Source organism: Podarcis bocagei (genome assembly GCF_964188305.1).
Source record: "Podarcis bocagei genome assembly, chromosome: 2".
Taxonomy (NCBI): domain Eukaryota; kingdom Metazoa; phylum Chordata; class Lepidosauria; order Squamata; family Lacertidae; genus Podarcis; species Podarcis bocagei.
Genome location: NC_138126.1, coordinates 418,333 through 440,735, shown reverse-complemented (window position 1 = coordinate 440,735; position 22,403 = coordinate 418,333). Strand labels below are relative to the sequence as shown.

General features: G+C 50.8%; 2 protein-coding genes across 4 annotated transcripts; one reads left to right on the top strand and one right to left on the bottom strand.

The window, feature by feature from the left end:
• Positions 1-589: 589 nt before the first annotated feature.
• Positions 590-2,647, top strand: B3GALT4 (beta-1,3-galactosyltransferase 4). The gene has a single exon (XM_081183364.1). It carries the CDS (start codon positions 676-678, stop codon positions 1,732-1,734), a length of 1,059 nt encoding a protein of 352 aa, XP_081039490.1. The 5' UTR covers positions 590-675; the 3' UTR covers positions 1,735-2,647.
• Positions 2,648-3,025: 378 nt separating this feature from the next.
• WDR46 (WD repeat domain 46) lies at positions 3,026-21,945 on the bottom strand. Of its 3 annotated transcripts, none has more exons than XM_081182362.1 (16): positions 21,625-21,945; positions 18,048-18,197; positions 15,829-15,909; positions 15,608-15,720; positions 14,666-14,753; positions 14,507-14,568; positions 14,293-14,397; positions 12,626-12,776; positions 10,160-10,295; positions 9,828-9,927; positions 6,654-6,807; positions 5,413-5,560; positions 4,995-5,089; positions 4,686-4,781; positions 3,488-3,601; positions 3,026-3,378 (listed from the first exon to the last, which is right to left on the bottom strand). In XM_081182362.1, exons 1-16 carry the CDS (start codon positions 21,928-21,930, stop codon positions 3,265-3,267), a joined length of 2,013 nt encoding a protein of 670 aa, XP_081038488.1. In that variant the 5' UTR covers positions 21,931-21,945; the 3' UTR covers positions 3,026-3,264. The 3 variants fall into 3 exon arrangements, with proteins under 3 accessions (XP_081038488.1, XP_081038489.1, XP_081038490.1); XM_081182363.1 differs by having other exon boundaries at positions 18,048-18,194; XM_081182364.1 differs by lacking the exon at positions 21,625-21,945 and adding an exon at positions 19,047-19,191 and having other exon boundaries at positions 18,048-18,194.
• Positions 21,946-22,403: the final 458 nt, after the last annotated feature.

Genomic DNA, 22,403 nt, shown 5'->3' with positions numbered 1-22,403 from the left:
CAGCCGCATTTGGGGGGGGGCGGGGGGAGAAGTGGCTGGTGGAAGTGGCTGCAAGGCGGGATCGGGGGAGGCAGGCGGAGACCCCCCCCATATTTCTTCCTCTCCCCCCCCCTTTCATCTTCCCTGCCGAAGCGGCCTCGCCCTCCTCCATCTTCGCATCTCTCCATCCTTTCGGCCTGGCGCGCCCCTCCCTGGTCTTGCGGGGGGGTCTCTTTGCAGAGATGGGCTGCGGGGAGAGAGGGGGGCTCAGGTTGCAAGATGGGGGGGGGGGGCGGGACAGGGGGAGAGTCCAAGGTGGAATGGGTCAAAGGGATGACGCATCGGTCGCGGTTCGGATGAGGAAGCCGCCTCAACCTGTTTCTCTCTCTGTGCGCGTCTTGCCCCCCCCCCCGCAACACGGGCATCTGGAGGGGCAGGGAGATCTTTTTGCATGCATGCCGGGGGGGGGGGCGTGATGAGATTGCAAGACGGCAGGGGCCCAAAATACTGAGCTTGCAAGCGAGGCGGGTGCGACAATGTGCAGAGACAGGCTTGCAGCGCGCGGGGGGGGGGGGGCTGCGAGGTTGCAAGCCGAGAGCGGCCCAATAAACCGGGGCGGGGAGGGTGGCAGGATGCGACTTCTTTCTCCCACCTCTCTCCTCCTTCTCTCTTGCAGCGTCTCCGCCCCCCAGCAGCATGGCGCTGCCCCCCTCGCCCCCACGCCGCCGCCTCCTGCAGCTGCTCCTCTGCGGGGCCTCGGCCCTCTCGCTGGGGGTCCTCTTCCTGGCCGGCGGGGCCCACGAGGCGCTGCTGTCGCGCTCGCTGCCCTACCTGCTCCCCTCCGGCAGGGGGCGCCCTTTCTCCCCCTCCAGCTGCGCCCCCCTCCTGCCCTCCGCCCAGGCCTTCCTGCTGGCGCCCGCGGGCGACCCCTGCGCCCTCCGCACGCCCTTCCTGCTGGTCCTGGTGGCCAGTGCGCCAGACCACGCCGCCCGGCGCCAGGCCGTGCGGGAGACCTGGGGCGGGGTGCTGTGGGCCGGCGGGCGCCCCACCAGGACCCTCTTCGCCCTGGGGGTGCCCTCGGAGCCCTCCCAGCAGGCCGCCCTGGAGCGGGAGGCGGCGCGGCACGGAGACCTCCTCCAGGGGCGCTTCCTGGACACCTACGCCAACCTGACCCTCAAGACCCTGGCACTCCTCGGATGGGCTGCCACCTGCTGCCCAGGCGCCTCCTTCGTGGTCAAGGCCGACGACGACGTCTTCCTCAACCTGCCCGCCCTGGCGCGCCACCTGGGCGCCCTGCCCAGCCCCCCTCCGCCCTACCTGGGCCGCATCCACTGGTGGGTGCGCCCCAACCGCGACCCTCGGAGTCGGCACCACCTCCCGGTCCCGCTCTACCCGGGCGACACCTTCCCCCCCTACTGCAGTGGCACCGCCTACGTCCTCTCTGGGGAAGCCGTGCCAGCCCTGCTGGGGGCGGCACGCCATGTCCCCCTGGTGCCCCTGGAGGACGTCTTTGTGGGGCTGTGCGCCCGCCAGGCCGGCCTGGCCCCCCTGCACCTGCCCCACATGGCTGGCTCGGAGCACTTCCCGCCGGACGCCTGCTGCTACAGGGAGGTATTGTTCAGCGTCCATGGCGTGGCGCCGGCCGAGATGGTGGCTGTTTGGGAGGAGGTGGGCACCCACGAGGGGGCGTGCAGCGCCTGGCAGAGGGCCCTGGGGCTCGTCCGCTGCAAGGCCCTGGCGTGGCTGGCGGCGTAAGGAAGACGAAGACTTCACCGGAGGAAATCTGCACCCTGAGACTCAGCCAGAGAAGCCTCAGAAACTTGGGGCACCGGGAGTGGCGCCAGCCAAGCTCATCTTGCTGAATTGGCAACTGGTTTTGCAGCATCAGAGGTGGGAGCCCCCAGGGGTCATGTAGCCCCGCCCGACTGGTTCATTAAGCAACGCACAAAGTCAGCATCAGTTCTCCAAGGACACGCCCAGCCCTTCCGTCTGCTTGCAGGTGCGGCAAGCAAACAACTTCAGTTGTGGGGCAGAGACAGAACTGGACAATGGGGTGGGACCCCCAAGGGTCATCCAGCCAAACCCCCTGCAGCGCAGGATTTCTGCCACTGGATTTTGGGACCTGGGACATTCCGCCGCCTTCCCTGGACGCTTTTCGGTTTCAAAAAACGGCCATGTTACTGGTCGTCACGGATTTGGAAGCGATATCCGAAACGCATGGGGTGGGGGGGCAGCCTGGGCTGTGGGTGTCACCTTCATGGTGGGGGTCAGGGTGGGGCTTGGATGTGGGAATGAAGGCACCTCTTGCACCACCAGGTCACAATTCTTGGCCCCCCAGCCCCAGCCGTTGGTCTTCAGTGACCGGCAGCCCGTTTCTCTGGACTCCGTCAGAGGAGGGCCATTCCTTCTCAGCAGAGACAGTGGAGGCTGAGCAGAGCCGCTGACAGACTTATTATTCACCCACTTGTCTTCGAAAGCCAGCCTTTGCTGTCTCTAGTGGGAGGGAGTTCCATAGGGGAAGTGCCTGCAGGATCAGGCCAATGGGGACCCATCCAGTCCAACATCGGAGAGAGGTGCATATTATGGGAAGCCCTAATAATAATATTATGAGCATCATCTCACCCAGCCCCCTGCCCCGGAGGGTGTGCAGTTGGGGTGAACAGCCCGCTGGCAGCAAAGTGGACTCATCCGGTGGCATTCACCGCCTCCAACCGCAGAAGCACAGCATAGCCGTTGCGGCCAATAACAGTAATAGTAATAAATAATTTTATTATTTGTACCCCTGGGTTGCTCCTCTCCACGAATCGGGTTCCTTTCTGGGCTTTGAGGACGCTCTACTCGCAAGGAGACCCTTCCGCGCGTGGAACAAACTCTAGCCCAATGGTTGCCATTAATTTGATTTGAACTGATTTCATAATAAATTGATTTTAGAATGCCGTATTACTTTGCTGTTGTTAGCCGCTCTGAGCCCGGCTTCGGCTGGGGAGGGCAGGATAGAAATAAAATGTTCTTATTTATTATTATTTATTAAAGAGACTTTCCCAGGAAGGGTTTTATATTTTATTTTACACAAAAAAGAGCACAGGTCCTTCGCAGGCCATCAAGGAAGAACCAGAGGGGCTTTGGGGAGGATTTCGACCCCACCCACGCAGCCCCCATCTCTTCCTCGCAGAGGCAACGCCAGCAGGTCCTGCCGCTGGGCGGGGGGGGGGGCAAGAGGGTTCTTTCCACCCCATGGGGGGGGCTGCTTCTTCTTTTCTAGCCAGACGGCCCCCTGCCCCGTTTCTACTTCTGGAAGCGGTCCAAGGCTGACCTCTGACCTTGGGGGGCTTTGGGGGCCTTCGGACATGGTCGCTGCTGTCCCTTTTGGCGCTGCGAGATGCTCTTCCGAATGGCCGCCTGTGCAGAAAGGGGAAGAAATGGGGGAGAGCCGGGGGTCACGAGCGAAGGAGGCAGAGGGGATTCTGGGAAAGGGAACCAGAGGGGATTCTGGGAGAAATGGACTTACGCGCTGCTCCTCTGCGGCCACCTTCTTCCGGCGCCGGAGTCTCCCCACGGCTGAGTCGCGGCCTTTCGTCCGCTTCCGGGGGCAGAACTTGACCTTGGCTTGGGGGTCGTAGCCCTGGAGAAAGTCGGAAATACAGTGGTACCTCGGTTCTCAAACTTTATTCTGTCCCAGAAGTCCGTTCCAAAACCATTCCAAAACCAAAGGTTTCCAAAACCAAGGCCCGCTTTCCCGTAGAAAGGAATGCAAAACGGATTAATCCGTCCCAGACTTTTAAAAACAACCCCAAAAACAGCAATTCAACATGAATTTTATCTAATGAGGCCATTGATCCAAAAAATGAAAGCAAGATAGCAATGTGCTGCAGCCACACAATCGATCAATCAATCAGTAGCTGAACTGGGTTCCACAAAGTCACAAAAATGAGCTGCAAAAACGCAAAATTAATAGCAGAAACAGACAGACCTCAACGTAAGACTCAAATCGGAGCACGTCCTAACTTCCAAAAAAAGTTCACAAACTGGAACACTCACGGGGCCACAGTGTGTGAGTACCAAGGCGTTTGGAAAACAAGGTACCGATGTATCTGTTATTAAATGGAGACGTTCGGGAACCGAGATACCGCTGTGCTGTAAAATGCGCCTACCGTAGACTCCGGTGTGTAAGACAACGTTCTAACCCCGGAAAAGAGGTTAAGAAGTCGGGGGTCGTCTTATACGCGGGTATGGCTGCAGTGGGCAGCGGCCTCCGCTCCGTGCCGGGAGGAAGCTGCCCGGCAAAGATGTCCAGCAATGCTAAACCGGCTTCGCTGGGCGGCTTCTTCCCGGCGCGGAGCCCGCCGGCCACTGCTACCGAAGCGTATAAGATGACCCTGCCAATTTGGGGGGTTCGTCTTATACGCCCAGTCACCTAATATGCCGGAATCTATGGTATTTAAACATAAAAATAGGTTTAGTATTTTACCCCAATAGTATCCCGTTTTGCGGCTGGTTACATCGTATTTTATGATTTATGCGTGTAGTTTCGTAACAAACACACACACACAAATATATATATGTGTATAATTTTCTGAAAAGGGGTCTCAAAGCCACCACATTTTTGGCCAGCCTCCCCCCCCCCATTACCAGCGTGTCCTCCCCCCATCAGGTTCCCCCAGGACAGACCCCCCACCCAAAATCCCCCCTCGCCCCGGAAGACCCACCAGTCTTTCCACCCGCTCCTTCTGCCGCTGCTCCAGGGAGACCCTGTTCACGGTGCCCAGCTGGCCGGGATCCAGCGAGATCAGCTCGTGCGGGATCTGTTGGAGGGAGTGAATGAGAGAGAGTGAGGAGGAGTGAGGGCCCTTCTCTGCTTCACCTGCGGAACTCCCTGCCCCAGGGGGCAGAGCTGGCAGCTGCAAAACGGTCGGGGAAACGGAGCCTCAAATTTCGGAGGCAGTCTGTGTGAGTCGCGGCAGGAAGAGACGACAGCCGGCCTCTGCGAGGACAGGGCCCCGATCCTCCTGGGGTACCTTCTCCAAGAGAGCCTTGACCTCCCACTCCTGGCGCTGCTTCCGGCTGCGGAAAGGGTTGCTCTCCAGGGCATCAAAATTGGGCTCCCCGGCTCCTGCAGCGTGAGAAAAGAGGGGGTGAGCCAGGAGGAAAAGCCATTGGGGGGAGACTCAATACCCCCTCTAAGGCAGTGGGGCAGACCCAGCCCATCTGCTCCACCCTTCCCCTTGGGCTAATCACGACACACTGCAAGGGGGTTGGGCTGGATGACCCTCGCGGTCCCCCGTTAGGATATAGTTCCATTCCACCTTAAAAGGGAACAGGCTGTGCAAAGATTTATTCACTCTGCTGATAGAGCGTGCACAAGTCTCTAAACCTATCTGATGCCCCCGTCTCCCCAGCAGTATCCCAACACCCCCGTCCCCCCCACCCCCTTACCTGGCACCAGGAGGCTGGCAAAGCCTTCTCCGTGGCCTACGCCCAGCACGTCCTCAAAGGGGCAGAAGCGCAGGGCATGAGCCGGGCGCGGAAGGGAGTGGCACAGGTAAGGCTTCGTGGGCGGGCAGGAGGCAATGTCCTTGTACACCTGGGAAGGGAGAGAAAAACAGATTTCGGGGGGCTGTGGACTCCTGGGCTCTGTGGGGATGGAGTGGCGCCCCTGCAAAGAACGGCGGCAGCTTTCCAGTCGGGGCGAGAGGTGATGTGATAGAAGCTTGTACAATTGCACCAGGCAAGGAGAAAAGCAGAGAGATCAATTCCCCCCATATTCTGGCACAGCACTCGAACTCGTGCCCGTCCCAGGAAGCTGAATGTCGGGAGATTCGGGACAGGTTAAGAGGAAGATCTCTACGCAGTGAAACTGTGGAACTCCCTCCCACTAGAGGCAGAGAGAGAGAAACACCAACTCGGATGGCTTTGATTGGACAGATCTGTGCAGAAGCCTGTTGATGGCTGCTGACCAGGGTAGTCCTGATCTCGAGTTCGAATCCTGATTTGGGGGCATCTGGCTGGCCAATGTGGGCCTGATCCGGCAGGCTGTGACTTTTGAGATTCTGGCTTTACCTCCATCTCAAAGCGTTTGCAAAAGTGCAGAACTCAGCTGAATGACAGCACGAGAAGGGTACACCGGAGGGTCATCCATCCCACCCCGCTCAGGGCAGGATCCTGCAACTTGCTCCAACCCTGATGATTGCTTAGGATATCTTGATGATGATTTAAACTTGTATGCCACCCTATACCTGTGAGTCTCAGGGCAGTTACAACATAAAATCACAAAATACACCACAAAAACCCACAATGCCCCCCCCCTTAAAAGGCATAATGACTTCTGCACACTACTGCCTCGCCAAGCGGATTCTGGTTGTGCATAAAAATAAATTGGGCCCATCTTGTCTGCACAGGAGTCAAATACCGCCAGGGACAGAGGAATCGAGGTAGACTGCCTCTAGGCTTGTCCATAAGGACATGGGAAGAGCCTGCCAGGTTATGCTCCAAAGCGACAAGCTGTCTGCGCCTTGCCTGAATTAGAACCCGGTGCCGGATGTGGGGCAGGGGCCTGACATTAAACAGGGAAAGTGAAAAAATTCAATTAAACCCCTCAGGCTTTAGGATTTGAGGGAGATGGAGCCGCAAAGCCCACTCAGGAAATTTGGGGAGTCCCCCCGCCTGCCCCCAGTTACCTGGATGATCTCCTGGCATGCGGCCCCCAGGAGCCCCCGCTGGCTGAAATCTAGCTGCCCAGCGCCGGTGGGCAGCAGGAGGGAGTGGAGGCGGCGGTAGGTGCGCAGGTCGTAGATGTGCAGCTTCCGGTCCAGCCCAGAGGTGGCCATGTAGCTGCGGGGAGAGGAAGCAGAGAGTTGTGGGTCAGGAAGGGAACCCCAGGGGTCATCTAGTCCAACCCCCCTAAAATACAGGGGTTGGTAGAGCTGTCGTTCTCATAGGCGCTACATGTCACCTGTTCTGCACTGGAAAGAAGATTAATTAAAAGAGGTGTGGGAAATGGAGACAACAGAACTACCACCATATTTTTCGCTCTATAGGACGCACCCGAGCATAGGACGCACCTAGTTTTTAGAGGAGGAAAACAAGTAAAAAATATTCTGAATCAAATCATTGCAGCTGCCTTGCCCCGTGGAACCAGCGCAAAAGGAGGAAATGCCGGGAATTACCGGCGCAATAAGCTGGGGGAGGGGCGGAAGGGGCAGTCCCCATCCTTCCGGCACATTGTAAATCTAGCAGAGTAAGAGCTGCTTATATGCGTGCAAGCCTGTATGTGACAACGGCGGCAAGAATCTTAATAGCGCAAGGATGGGAGAATGTAGAAACCCCGACTAGAGAACTATGGCAAGAGAAACTGATGGACTATGCGGAATTGGCGAAACTGACATACAAATTACGTGATAAGGACAATTGTGACTTTAAAGAAGAATGGGAACCTTTTACAAAGTACTTAAAGAAACAACAAAATGAACTGGACTCCTTGGCAGGTTTTGAATAAACATACACAAATTTATTATTTCTAACATATACAGTGGTACCTCGCAAGACGAATGCCTCGCAAGACGAAAGAGTTTTCCGTTTTTTGAGTCGTTCTCCAAGACGAATTTCCCTATGGGCTTGCTTCGCAAGACGAAACGTCTTGCGAGTTCTTGCGAGTTTGTTTCCTTTTTCTTAAAGCCGCTTAGCCGTTGATAGCCGCTAAGACGTTAATAGCCACTAATAGCTGTGCTTCGCAAGACGAAAAAACCGCAAGACGAAGAGACTCACGGAACGGATTAATTTCGTCTTGCGAGGCACCACTGTAGTTAGATAAATTAAGGATCTTTACTATTTTATAACATGCAGAGAATAGCATGTGCTGAAAAAGCAGAGAGAGGAGCTGAGGGAAGTCTGGGGGGGGAGGAAAAAATGGGGGGGAATGAGGATGGGGTGTTTTTGATAAATTGTTATGTTGAAATTCCTAATAAAAAATATCCCCCCCCCCAAAAAAAAACAACAACAACTGGGGGAAAATATGGGAGAAACATACATTGAAAACCTCTATAAGAATAAAAGAAAATTATTAGCAAAGGGAGATAACAGAAATTGCTGGGTTAAAGCTGACCGAAAGTCCAGAGGTAGCGTTATTATCAATTTACGAGGCGGTGGAAGGTTCGCAGGCGAGGAAGGACTTGCTTGTAAAATTATTGACAGCTGCACGAATTATTATAGCCAGGAAGTGGAAGGGGCAAGCGGAATATAAAATGGAAGAATGGCATAAAGAGGTGTGGGATATAGCTAATGATGATAGATTAACATGTGCCGTTAAGGTAAGACGGGGAATATGCAGGAGGAATGGTTTTGAGGAGGAGATACAGAAAGTGTTTGCAGAATTCGTACTGTTAAAACAGAAAAGGGGTCAAACCATCGCATGAGGTCCTGGGGTGTGCCCCGCTCTTTAAAAATCTTGTAGGGAGCAAACAACTCCCTCAAACAGCCCTACTGGGTACCCATTTGTTCCGGATGCTACAATGACTTAGGGCCAGGCTGTCTGAAAAACCGCATTCCCTCTTATAAGGCTGCCCAGGTTTTGAGATCTTCGGGGGGGGGGGGCTTTTCTTGGTCCCACCACCCTCCCAGGAAGACTTGGGCAGGACAGGGCCTTCTTGGTGGTGGCTCCTCCCAAGCAACTTTGGAACTCCCTGCCTGGGGACCACAGACTGGCTCCTGCCTTGTTGTTCTTCTGCTGGCAGCTGAAGGCTGTTTTATTCCCACACTTAAGGGGAATAAAGCGGTCAAACCATCGCAAGAGGTGCTGAAATTCTGGAAGGTTGGATAGTTACAGCGGAATGGTCTCCGGGGTGGGGTGCACATTTTTATTCTTCGTTATTTATGACTTAAAAAAGGGGTGGGGAATAGAACTAAATCCTTTCGGCGTGCCACCACTGACACTTGGGAACTCCCTGCCTCTTGAACCCGGCCCCCGCAAGCAGCGTTCTCGCACAGCCCAGCCTGCCTCAACTTTGCCGTGTGTTTCGGCCCGTTTTCGATTTCTCCTTCGGCTGCCGACGATTTTTTTGCTATCGCGATTTATTGCGTTTGCACACACCTCCCGTCGTTTACTATTTGCTGTCATCGTTGAATTTGCACTCGCAGGGCAGTTCGCAAAACACAGCAATGCGGAACGAGGCAGAAACGAGCCAAAGCCGTTATGCCAAGACCGCCCTCGTGGCCTGGCTGATGTGGTCGAAAGGAAAGCAGAGTTGGCAGAAGAAGACCAGCCAACCAACCGCCTTAGGGATCCCACTCTGGAATTGTGTGGGGTTTTCTCCCCAGCCTTTCCTTCTCCCAAAGAGGTCCCACAACGCAGTGGAGGTTTAAGATCAGACTTGTCCTAGAAGGAACATTTCACCATATGTGGTGGTAATGTAAGAAAGTAAAAAACTTCTGGGAAATCATATATAATGAGATGAAAAAGATGTTGAAATATACATTTTTTAAAAAACCAGAAGCATTTTTTACTTGGTATTACAGGTGAGGATATTAATAGGCAAGATGTTAAATTGCTTTTATATGCAACAACTTTAAAAAGCCCTTGTCACCCCATCCTTGGGGTTCAAAATTCCTCTTTGAACCTGTTGCACAATCAACTTTTTTGCTTTTGGAGCTGTTTGCTCCGGTTGGTGGCTGGACTCCTTCCTTTATTCCGCAGAGACTGAGCAGCCTCGCACCTAGATTCTTCCGTCACACAGGATTGAGGCCGCCGTCACACGCCGATGGTTTCTGGCAGGCAAGGGGAGACGGAAGGTGCAGAAACCGCCCCAGACAGAAAGCAGGACTCGCATTTTGCAAATTAAAATAATCGTTTCACTCACGTGCCAGACCCGTCGACTGCCAACGCCCTCACGGCCCCCCGGTGGCACAGCATCCGAACGAGGGGCTCCTTGATGTTGGGGCTCCAGAGGGTCACCGTGCCTATATTTTTTTTGGGGGGGGGGGGAGAAAAGATCAAACTGGGAAGGGAGGGAGGGCTACTCCTGCCTGCCGTCGGCTTCCTCCCTTTCCGTCCGTGGCTAAAAACCAGCTACAACCAGCCCCCCCACCTTCCTCCTGCCCCACAAGTCCTGCTTACAGGATCCCAGAACCGTCAGCTTGGAAGGGACCCCCAGAGGCCATGGGGCCCAACCCGCCGCAGTGGGAGTCTCACCGTTGCTGTGTCCCAGGTGGACGATGGCGTTGGAGGGGTTCTGCGCCATGACCCCCAGCCGGCCCCCCTTGGTGCAGATGGTGGCCACCTCCGTCCCCACAGAGATATCCAGGTACTGCAGGAAGCCCGTCTCGCTCTGGGAGGGGGGGCACACAAAAACAGAGGAGAGAGCTTTGTAAGAAACAGACCCTCGCATCCAAGGGGGGGGGGGGTCTCTTTTCTGTGGGCAAAGGCACCCACCCACCCAGGAGAGACCAGGTGCTAGATCAAGTCGGGTGGGGGGCCACTTCTTATTTAGGAGAGGGTCCTGACCTCCCCCCCCCCAAGACTGGCCAGCCCGACCCACAGCCGCAACCCAACCCACAAAAGGAGGGTTAGGCGGAACAATCCTCGCCTTGCCCCAGACACTGCGCCATGGAGACAGCTTTGCTAACTCTGCAAAACTGCCTGTCCGGCCACCGTGGAGGCTCTCTCAGCCGCCTCTCCGCACTGCGGGAGAAGATTTATTCTTGGCCCGGGGGAAATCATGGTGCCGGGGCATCTAGATTGCTTGCAGCTGGATAAGTTGCGAGTGCAAGATGGCTGGGTGATTCCACCTGGCCCAAATCTCCATGCTCACTGCTGGATCTGCCCCCGGTATCCGGCTGGGATGGGAGCCAGGCCAGCAACGTCTCTCTGCCGCATGAAATCTCTGCAGGTTGCTGGTGGGCTGTGCTTGGAGCTAAGTTTGAACCTGCAACCAGGATCTGGACGTTGCTGTGCGAGCCAGGGGTCAAGTCTCTATCTAAAGGAGTAGCCCTGTCAGGGCTCTAGCAGGAGATTGTGTAAATACCTGTAACTGTGTATGCTCAAACCTACCACTAAAATTAATAATAATAATAATAATAATAATAATAATAATAATAATAGTATTTATGCTCCGCTCATCTGGGAGACCCAGCCACTCTTGGCAGCTCCCAACAGAATATTAAAAGCACAATAAAACATCAAACATTAAAAACTTCCCTAAATGGGGATGCCTTCTACAAGTCAGATAGTTGTTTATTTCCTTAACATCTGATGGGAGGGCGCCACCACCGAGAAGGCCCTGCAACCTCACTTCTCGCAGGGAGGGGACCGCCAGAAGGCCCTCGGAGCTGGACCTCAGCCACTGACTGAAGTCCGCCGCCTGTTTTTCTCTCAAGGTGTTCCCACACCTTGCTAAAGATGCTTGCCACATATTTAATCCCTGGGTGGTGACTCCCGCAAGCTGAGAATGGATTACTTGCAGGCGTGGGTTTTGCCCAGACATGTATATCTGAGATTCATTTATACGAAACACAGGAGGAATTAAGAGCACCACCTACGTATTAGATGAGTTGACAGACGGCTGTCCTTGTCAGCTCTTCCAATGATATTTGTGGGAAGCTGCGCAGTGGCCGGGGCAACCCAGTCAGATGGGCAGGGTACAAATATAATAACAATCAGAATACTACTACTACTACTGTTTTTCCTTTTTCTCATTTTATTTGTGTTTTCCGTTGGTCAATTAAACTACAGTGGAACCTCGGAAGCTGAATGCCTTTGAACTCGAAACTTTCGGCTCCTGAGTGATTGAAACCGCCCTATGGAACGCCGCCCCATTAGATGTCAAAGTAATAAACAAATATATGACATTTAAAGGTAATCTGAAGGCAGGCCTGTTTAGGGAGGTTTTAAATAACTGATGTTTTAATGCATTTTTAATCTTTTGTTGGAAGCCGCCCAGAGTGGCTGCGGAAACCCAGCCAGGTGGGCGGGGTATAAATAACATGTTGTTGTTGCTGCTGCTGTTAACCCGGAAGTGATTGTTCCAGTGTTTTTTTAGTTTTTCTAAATGTATTTTTATTAAAGATTTTCTTGATTTACAAAGGTATGTGCAATGTCTCTCTCTCTCGTATTTTTTTCCACGCAACACTTTTTTTTAACAAATTGGTTTCATTTGTTGAGACATTAGGAAGAATAGGGGGAAGATTTTCCAGTTTTTGAACCATTTTCAGAAGCCGAACGTCCGGTGTGGCTTCTGTGGCTTCCAATTGGCTCCTGCAGCCAATCAGCCAATTCTGGAAGTCCATTTGACTTGACTTTGCAAGTCAAATGGACTTCCAGAACTGATTCTGTTCGACTTCCAAGGTACGACTGTTCTCTCAAAAGGAGGGAAAGGGGAATCCACAGGTTGTAAGACACTGTACAGATCCATAGAATAACAGCTTTGAACAGGGAGAAGGGAGACCCAAGGGTCATCTAGCCCAACCCGCCCCCCAAGGCAGGAATCACAGGGAAAGCGTCCCTGGCAGATGGTCCCCACCCCTAAGCTCTGCTGAACAGCTTCTACTGCTGAACTGTTCTTGCTCGCAGGGGTCCAGAGAGATGGGATTGTTGGGGTTCAGGAGAGAAAGATAACCACCGCCCCCCCCCAGTCGGGCAGCCCCAGTGGGCCTTCCTCACCGCTGTGGCCAAGAGGAAGTGGTAGGGCAGGAACTGCATCCGCTGGACCCCGTGGAAGCGCTTGAGGCAGTTGAGCTCCACTCCCTGGTTGTCGTAGACGTAGAGCCACTTCCGTTGGGCCACGGCAAACATGGTCTCCGTGTGGAGCCACCTGGGGAGAAAGGCGGCGTCAGGGGGGAGAACGGAAAGGCTGAGTCAGGAGGGGCACCCTGGGGTCATCTAGCCCAACCCCCAGCAACGGAGGCGTCGCAGCTCAGAAGCGGAAAGAACCAGGGGCAAGTGCAAAGGCAGCCCGGTTACGGGCAGGAGCTATGAGCCAGTGAGAAGCGGTAAGGCTGCCCCGAATTAAGTTGTGAACTGCCCTGCAATCTTTGGATGGAGGGCAGAATGCAAATGTAATGAACCACAAGAGTGGTACCTCTGGTTGCGAACGGGATCCGTTCCGGAGGCCCGCTCACAACCCGAAAAGAACACAACACACGTCAGTGCATGCGCGGGTCGCGATTCGCAGCTTCTGCGCATGCCCGTGGCGTCATTCTGCACATGCGGCGAAACCCGGAAGTAACCCTTTCTGGTACTTCCGGGTCGCCGCGGGACGCAAGCTGAAAACGCGCAACCTGAAGCAAACATAACATGAGGTACAACTGTAATAATGATAATAATAAAGAAATTTCATGCGAGGGGCAGCTTCCCTAAGCAGACTATACATTCACTGTCATACCTTAGAAGTTGAACAGAATCCGTTCCAGAAGTCCGTCCGACTTGCAATACGTTCGGAAACCAAGGGGCGGTTTCCGATTGGCTGCAGGAAGTTCCTGCAGCCAATCGGAAGCCGCATCGGACGTTTGGGTTCCTAAAGAACATTTGAAAACCAGAACACTCTCTTCCGGGTTTCAATCGTTCGGGAGCCGATTTGTTTGGGAGTCAGGGCGTCCGAGTTCCAAGATATGACTCTCTTGAAATTTCATCTCTGAGCTGGGGGGAGGCAGCGACAACCTCACCGGGAAGATGGGAAACCCATGCCCTGCACCTGCCATGTAGAGACAGGAGTGCCAGGAATACCTGGCAAGGCTGTCGCTGGTACTTGCCAACGGCAGAACGTTTGAACCGTGGAGGAAGTGGCTTGGGAGGCAAGACGAGAGGGAATGGGGTGGGAGGACAGAAAAGGAACTGCTCTGAGATCTACGGATAAAGGGCGGTATACAAATCTAATTAATTGATAAAGATAAAGGTAAAGGGACCCCTGACCATTAGGTCCAGTCGTGGCCGACTCTGGGGTTGCAGCGCTCATCTCGCTTTACTGGCCGAGGGAGCTGGCGTACAGCTTCCGGGTCATGTGGCCAGCAGGACTAAACCACTTCTGGCGAACCAGAACAGCGCACGGAAACATCGTTTACCTTCCCGCCAGAGCAGTACCTATTTATCTACTTGCACTTTGATGTGCTTTCAAACTGCTAGGTTGGCAAGAGCTGGGACTGAGCAACAGGAGCTCACCCCATCGCGGGGATTCGAACCGCTGACCTTCTGATCGGCAAGCCCTAGGCTCTGGGGTTTAACCCACAGGGCCACCTGCATCCCAACTGATTAATTGATAAGAGATGTGCGATTTATGCTTGCCTCCCCCCCAAAAAACGCAACACGGCACCCCCCACGTTTTTGCAACTCACGCCACGTCTGCGACGGACTCCATGACGTTGATCTCGCACATCAAGGCCTTTGTGTGCCAGTCGAGGGCCGCCACGTGGCCCCTTCGGCCCCCCAGGAGGAGATGCCTGCAAAGGAGGAAGAGGAGGATTCAAGGAAGAGGAGGATACAAGGAAGGAGAGCCCACCAGCTCCCGAGGGAGACCGTTCCACCGCCAAACACCTCTTGCTCACTCACCTGCCGTTGCGCGTGTAGTCCACCCGGTACGGGCCAAACTGGTTCAGCCGCAGCTCAAAATGCTGGTGAGAGGAAAGCAGGCCGGGGTCACGCCCTGGGAGGGGGTCCCCACACTGCCCCCCTTCCTCAAGACCCCCGCATTGTCCCCTCCCCACCTACCTTTGCGCCGGCGGCCAGGTCTACGGCCTCTGCGATGTCGGCCTGGGCGATGGTGCAGGTGTCTTCCCCCTCATCTCCTTCCAGGAACCTGGCGGGGCAGAGGGAGAAAGTGAGGCAGAGTTGCACCCCGGAGGCAACAGCCTACTATGGTCAGAAGCAGTGATGACGCCGGACCCCTCAGGAAATGGAAGTTAATTGGGCAACGGATATTGAAACGCGTGCATGGGAGAGACCGTGGAAGAAGGATTTAAAACTTGCGGCATGTTATAAACTAAAAGAGAACTATATTTGGAGGGGGGGAATTGGAGGGGGGGAGGAGGATGGTGTGTTTTTGATAAATTGTTAATTGTTGAAATTCCTAATAAAAAACATTTTTTTAAAAAGGAAAGGGGGTGGGTGAATCTAGCCATTTCAGTTTTACTGCGTTTCTCATTTTTCAGCCCCACAGATTAAGTTCAGCCCCACAGATTTCCACATCAGTACATCATTATTATTATTAATTAAATTTTCTGTTTTACAATTTAGAATACCTATTTAAACATCCTTAAAAAAGAGAAAGAGAAAAAAATAAGGATTAATTAGAATAAGAAGCAAAAAAGGAAAATGAAACGAGCCTTGGAAGGGGGTGGGAAGGGAAGTTGGATATGTTTAAAATATGTTTTAAATTCTGTAATTTATATAAATGTTGTAAAACCGAAAACGATAAAGTAAATCTTGTTTTTTTAAAGGAATTTTTTTTTTCAAGTAAATGAAGATTTCTTGGCACCATTTGCCTGCACTGAACCAAACATAGCCGTCAACGTTTCCCTTTTTTTGAAGGGAAATTCCCTTATTCCGAATAGGATTCCTCGCAAGAAGAGGGGAAAGTTGACAGCTACGGAACCAAGGCTCACCACCCACCACCCAACAGCCTCTTAAATGCAGGTGCAGAAACTACATTACCCAGCATCCTCCAGGAGAAGCATCTCCGTCCGGGCCGCCTGCCTGGCTGCTGCCTGGGCCTTCTCCTCCTGCCTGGCCAGGTGGCGCTTAAGGCGCTTGTTGGACACCGCCCCCTGTGGGACATGGGAAAAAGGGGGGGCAAAGATTATGGTGGCCCGCAGCTCACCCCACACGCCTCGGGAGAACGTCTCCGCCCCCCCAGGAAGGCCAAAGCGCCTCACCAGTTGGCCCCTGGCTCCTCGCTGGAACTTGCGCACTTGCTCACGGCTGACGGAGGCCGGGCCAGGAAACGGGTCCACCTTCTGGAAGAAATCACAGAATCGCAGCATCAGAAGGGGCCCCCAGGGGCCATCTAGTCCAACCCCCTGCAAGGCAGGGATTGCAACAGACGCCCAAGAGCGAAGCAGGCGGACGTGGAATTGGGGGCAGGTTGTATCTCCCCCCCAGAAAGATTCAGCCCCTTCCCCAGACTTCCTGAATTTGAAGGGACCCACCAGAGGCCATCTAGCCCCCCTACTGCAATGCAGACCTACTTCCCTTCGTACCCCTGATATTCTCATATTATCATACTGTTGAAAATGATATATGAAATTGATATATTGTTGAAAATGTTATGTTAAAAAACTAATAAAATTACCGTATTTTTTGCACCATAGCACTCACTTTTTTCCTCCTAGAAAGTAAGGGGAAATGTCTGTGCGTGTTATGGAGGGAATGCCTACGGGTGGCATGCCTACGGATTTTCCTCCTCTAAAAACTACGTGCGTGTTATAGAGCGAAAAATACGGTATATTATTTTTTAAACATATCATTTTCAACAATAATTAAACATACTTTTACAGATAGGTAGCTGTGTTGGTCGGCTATCTGAAGAATATCTGAAGCCGTATCTGAAGAAGTGTGCATGCACACGAAAGCTCATACCAAGGACTAACTTAGTTGGTCTTTAAGGTGCTACTAGAAAGTAAACATACTTTTATATCTTATACAGTTGTTGTTTTTTATTTCCATCAATCACATCGGAAAATTTTCAAATTAGAAATCACACTAGACAAGATTTTCAAAAACATGGGGGGGGGGGGGAACGCAGAGAATACTTCACAAAACAGTGCCCTAAAATACACACCTGGACTTGTTTCGATTAATGTCTGCAGGAGACTTTGTGGATATTTAAGTTACAATGAGAAAAATCTAAATAATTATTCATAAAGGAAACAGCTTATAAGACGTAAATAAGGAGGCCAGATACAGGATAAAGGAAGTCTTTTGTTTGGTTGTTTGTACTGCTGTATGTTATGCTTATTGTATTTCTGTACTGGGGGGGGGGGTTATGTTATGTTGTAAATAAAATTTCCAATAAAAATTAAAAAATTAACCGAAAATTTTCCAATCTGTTCACTTAATTTACATTTCTTACTTTCACTACTGTATTTAAATCTCACAAGCAATATCTCTATTCTTTCTCTGCTTTGCAATGTTTCGTATATTACACCTGTGAAATTAGCCCAAATGTATAAGACAAATAATAAATGTTGGAAATGTAAAGAAAAAGAAGGAACATACCCCTGATATTCTATATATGTGTGTGTGTTAACATATCGTTTTCAACAGTAATTAAGCATACTTTTATATCTTGTACAATTTTTTTTTACTTCCATCAATCACACCTGAAAATTTTCCAATCTATTCACTTAATTTACATTTCTTACTTTCACTATTGCATTTAAATCTCACAAGCAATATCTCTATTCTTTCTCTGCTTTGCAATGTTTCGTATATTACACCTGTGAAATTAGCCCAAATGTATAAGACAAATAATAAATGTTGGAAATGTAAAGAAAAAGAAGGAACATACCCCTGATATTCTATATATGTGTGTGTGTTAACATATCGTTTTCAACAGTAATTAAGCATACTTTTATATCTTGTACAATTTTTTTTTACTTCCATCAATCACATATGAAAATTTTCCAATCTATTCACTTAATTTACATTTCTTACTTTCACTATTGCATTTAAATCTCACAAGCAATATCTCTATTCTTTCTCTGCTTTGCAATGTTTCGTATATTACACCTGTGAAATTAGCCCAAATGTATAAGACAAATAATAAATGTTGGAAATGTAAAGAAAAAGAAGGAACATACCCCTGATATTCTATATATGTGTGTGTGTTAACATATCGTTTTCAACAGTAATTAAGCATACTTTTATATCTTGTACAATTTTTTTTTACTTCCATCAATCACACCTGAAAATTTTCCAATCTATTCACTTAATTTACATTTCTTACTTTCACTATTGCATTTAAATCTCACAAGCAATATCTCTATTCTTTCTCTGCTTTGTAATGTTTCGTATATTACACCTGTGAAATTAGCGAAAAAGGAAGAAGACAAATAATAAATGTTGGAAATGCAAAGAGAAAGGAGGACCGTACCCCTGATATGGTCTTCTTCCTGCCAGGACCCATCAGCTTCCGTGGGGAGGCCTCATCCTGCCGCGGCTTCTTGGCACCCTGAGCGCCACTCTGTTCTGGGTCGGCTTGGGGGGCTTCGCCCTCCCAGTATCTCCTGACGACCTTCTTCTTCTGTGGGGCGGAGGAGAGAAAGAGGGATTATCTGGGGTCAGACAATCAAGGAAACTAGCAAAAGGCCAAGTAAAACCGCAGAGCTAGCCTGACGGAACCGACAACGTTGCAAAGGAATCCTAAATGCATTGAAAGCACACCCCAGTTGGAAAAATACATGTTAACAAAGCTGTATTTGACGGATGAAAGTACATGGTGTTTGACATGATTGAGAATCGTGGACTCAGGGACGGAGAATTATAAAGCGTCAAGATCGAGAGGTGGAAAATATGGAAACGACGAGGAGAGTCAGGACTGAGATGTGGAAATATGCTTCAGAGATCCAGACCGTGGGGAACTCCAAATATTAATACCGTATTTTTCGCTCTATAACACGCACCAGACCATAACACGCACATAGGTTTTAGAGGAGGAAAACAAGGAAAAAAATATTCTAAATGAAACAGCGGATGTATGATTTTTGTGGTTCATGCTGTGGCCACAGACATGTGATCTGACAGTGAGTTTGGAGTAGCCCAATGCAAAAATCCTGAGGATCCATGTTTTGTAACCACGAAGGAGGAAAGGAAGGGGAACCATGGATCCTCTGCTCACGACTGCAGCAAATCCCCCACCACCACCCGCAGGCATTCGCTCCATAACACGCACAGACATTTCCTCTTACTTTCTAGGAGGAAAAAAGTGAGTGTTATGGTGCAAAAAATACGGTAATTATAATTTGAACTATAATTTGGATTTTTTTATTTTAGTTTTTTTTATTTTATTTCGAGTATTATGATTGGATACATTAATTGGAAGCTTTTTATTGGAAAATCAATAAAAAAGATTAAAATTAAAGCACATGCTCACCCCCCCCCACCAGACCCCTGGGAACTCTAGTTTTAGGGTGCTGGGAACTGCAGAATTGTTGTTCATGCATTAAATCTGCATACTGCCCTTCACCCGAAGACCGCGGGGCTGCTCAGAGCATAGAAATACGAGACAAAAGGCGCAAAATGCATATATGAAGGACATGAAGAAAGCAAAACAATAAACACACACACACACATTTAAAAGGACATAGGACAAACTGGCTAGAGAGGATAAACTACGTGTCCCAGAATCCGTTTCGTGAGGCGGAGGAGAGGATGGGCTCCAAATGGATGCCTTCTTTGGGGGGGGGACAGCCAAAATCAATAGATGGGGGGCGATTTGAAGAGGGCCTGGAGCAGAGAAAAGCACCCAGGTCCCAGTCCTGGAGACACAGAAGGGAAGGGCCAGAAGGGGCTCCCCAAAGGCCATCCAGCCCCACCTCTTTTTAAAAAAAATATCCATTTTTCTTTTTCGTTCATCACATACATCTCAATTTCTTAACATTCACTATATATTCCTCCCTCCCTCCCCTCCAGGGCTTCCTCCAACTTCCGCTTCTGGTTTGTTTCTCTTTTCACCCACTTTGGTAACTCCTAACAGATAAAGCTATTAACAACATAACATCAAGCCTAAAAACATAAAAATAAAAGGAAATACAGCGTAATATTTCACTATCTTCTAAACGTTTTCTAATGCTAATAATGTGAATGTTTGTTTAAATCCTGCCATCAAGTCTATTGACTTTCTCTGTTTCTGCAAATATGATATAAAGGGTCCCCATTCTTTTTCAAAGTCGCTCTTGTCTTTCCCCCTTAATCTATCTGTCATTTCTGCCCTTCTCTTGGCTCTCCATTTAGATGGGATTTCTTTCAAGATGTCAACTTTCTGTCTCTCCACCACCTTCTGTCCCTCAACTTTAGCAGGAATGACCTGCTAAAGCACCGAACGATCCCAGAACTGGAAGGGAACCCCAAAGGCCATCCAGTCGACCCCCCTCTGCAGCCCTTCTTCCATGTAGGCTTCAGAGATCTCAGGGACGTGGAGGTACATCCTGTCTGATTTTCTTTTTCCCTTTCGGCATCTGTCTGTTTTTGGTTGAGCAAAGAAATGACAGAGCTTGGAGATGGAGCGGATTCCACGACTGAGCCAAATTAAATCCATCCTTGGAAAGAGCCAGGCTTTTTGAATCTCCGGGTCCCATAAATAAATTAGGTAATATCAGCCAAAAAAGGCAGTAGCTCCCTTCCCTTCTTCCTCTTGCACAAGCAGTCATTTGCATTCTTCAGTCATTTCAGACTCTTATCTATTCCTGAGGCTATTATAATAATTAATTAATAATACTGCCATGGGTTGTAGGTGGTAGGTGGTGAATTGGAAAGGAAGAAGAATGGAGACAATAAGAAAATCCTCACAATGGAGAAACCATATAAATATTCAGAGTGTGGAGAGAACTTGAGTCGGAGCTCCCAGTCCACTTCCCATCAAGGAAAGCTCTTCGTTCAGAAGGAGAGCCTCACTTCACATGAAAGAACTAACGGGGGAAGAAATTAGTGATTGAAATGTGGGAAAAGCTTCCTTCGCAGCCCCATTCTCGATTCCCATGAGATACTTCATACAGGGGAGTGTTTGGAAAAAGCTTCACCTGGAAAACCAGTCTCAGTTTCCATTCAGTAAATCACAGCAAGGAAAATAATAGAATTGTAGAAAATGGTATAAGGCATATGGTATAAGGAAACTTGATGAGGAATTAAGGGGAAAGACAGTGTTGACCCAGAGTAGTTACAAAATTAATGTTCTCTCCCCAAGTGCCACAGACCCTCCTCCAAAGAGAGCTTCTCTGCAGAAAGCACAAGAAAAAAATTACTCAATTTTACATGAATAAGGAAAATGAGGAGGTGGCTAAGAAACAGCAGGAGCCAGATCCTATTACTTATAGGATCTCTCAGCAAATTCCTGCGTAAGAAACAGATAGGTAGCCGTGTTGGTCTGCCTTAGTCAAAATAAAAAAATTCCTTCCAGTAGCACCTTAAAGACCAACTAAGTTAGTTCTTGGTATGAGCTTTCGTGTGCAGAGTGTATCTGAAGAAGTGTGCATGCACACGAAAGCTCATACCAAGAACTAACTTAGTTGGTCTTTAAGGTGCTACTGGAAGGAATTTTTTTTATTTTGACTATGGCAGACCAACACGGCTACCTATCTGTAAAAATTCCCATGAGATACTTCATACAGAAGAGTGTTTGGGAAAAGCTTCATGCAGGTCAGAAACCAGATCAGTGCTTGGAATGTAGAAAGAGCTTCATTCAGGTGGTGAATCTAATTTCCCATGAAATGTTTCCTGCAAGGGACTGTTTAGAATGCTTAGAAAAAGCTTCACCTAGGAAACCAGTCTCAATTTCCACTAAATAAAACACAGCGGGGATGATCAGAGCATCTTAGCAAATGGTATAAGGCACGTGGTATAACTGGGATCAGGAAAGGGGAGAGAGTAAGGCAGGAATCCAGGCTCCCAGAATGGCCAGGGGCCCCCAAGGGGCATCTGTCCCACCCCCTGGGGGAATCCCGCTCCCCCCTCACCTTCCCGGGGTCTCCGGCCTCCTCCCGCCCGCCGGCCCTTCCTTCCTCCATGGCTGCCTCTCTCCTCTCTCTCCCAAACCCGCGTGGAAAGCCAGGCAGCCGGCTCTTCCGGGTTCCTCCTCCGCCTCGACCAATCGCCGCGCACAGAGCGCCCAGCTCTCCACCAATCGCCGCGCGAGGGGGGCCGTCCCGGAAATGAAGCCACCGCGGAGGCCTAGGAGGCGCTCTGAGAAAGGGGAGAGGCCATGTTGGGTCAGGGCAGCCGGTTCTTCCATGTTTGGAGCGGGAGGAAGGGCCCGCGGCCATCTTGAATGAGGGCACTTTTGTGCCGGATTCTTATGTATAGATACATACATAGCTATGTACATATTATATATATATAATAGTTTAATATAGATAGGGAATTGATAGACGTAGGTGGTATATGGATATACGGCAGCTGCCGGGTGCCCCCCTTGGTTGGGCCTGTGATGGACAGCAGAGCCAGGCCAGTCAGCGGACTTAGTCCCACAGATATTCCCCCAGGGGGCGGGAGCCTCGCTCTGATTGGCTGCCAAGCCAGCGGGGGCGGAGCTAGCCCTTTTGGCGGGAAAAGGCAAGGGGCCTTTTCTGAGGGGAGAAGCTGGGGGGAGGGAGGGGAGACCCCCAAGAAGGAGGGCTGAGGGGACCCCTGGGTGTGGGGGGCGGAGGGAGACTCCCAAGAAGGAGGGCTGAGGAGACCCCTGGGTGTGGGGGGCGGAGGGAGACCCCCAAGAAGGAGGGCTGAGGAGACCCCTGGG

What these genes read in the sequence shown, in the direction of transcription:
- B3GALT4 (XM_081183364.1), top strand. Translation starts at nt 676, where the DNA reads ATGGCGCTGCCCCCCTCGCCCCCACGCCGCCGCCTCCTGCAGCTGCTC.
- WDR46 (XM_081182362.1), bottom strand. Translation starts at nt 21,930, where the DNA reads ATGGCCGCGGGCCCTTCCTCCCGCTCCAAACATGGAAGAACCGGCTGC. An exon ending in CCACCTGGGACACAGCAACG is followed by an intron (nt 9,928 to 10,159) that starts GTGAGACTCCCA and finishes AAAAAAATATAG; the next exon opens with GCACGGTGACCCTCTGGAGC. An exon ending in AGGAGCGGGTGGAAAGACTG is followed by an intron (nt 3,602 to 4,685) that starts GTGGGTCTTCCG and finishes GACTTTCTCCAG; the next exon opens with GGCTACGACCCCCAAGCCAA.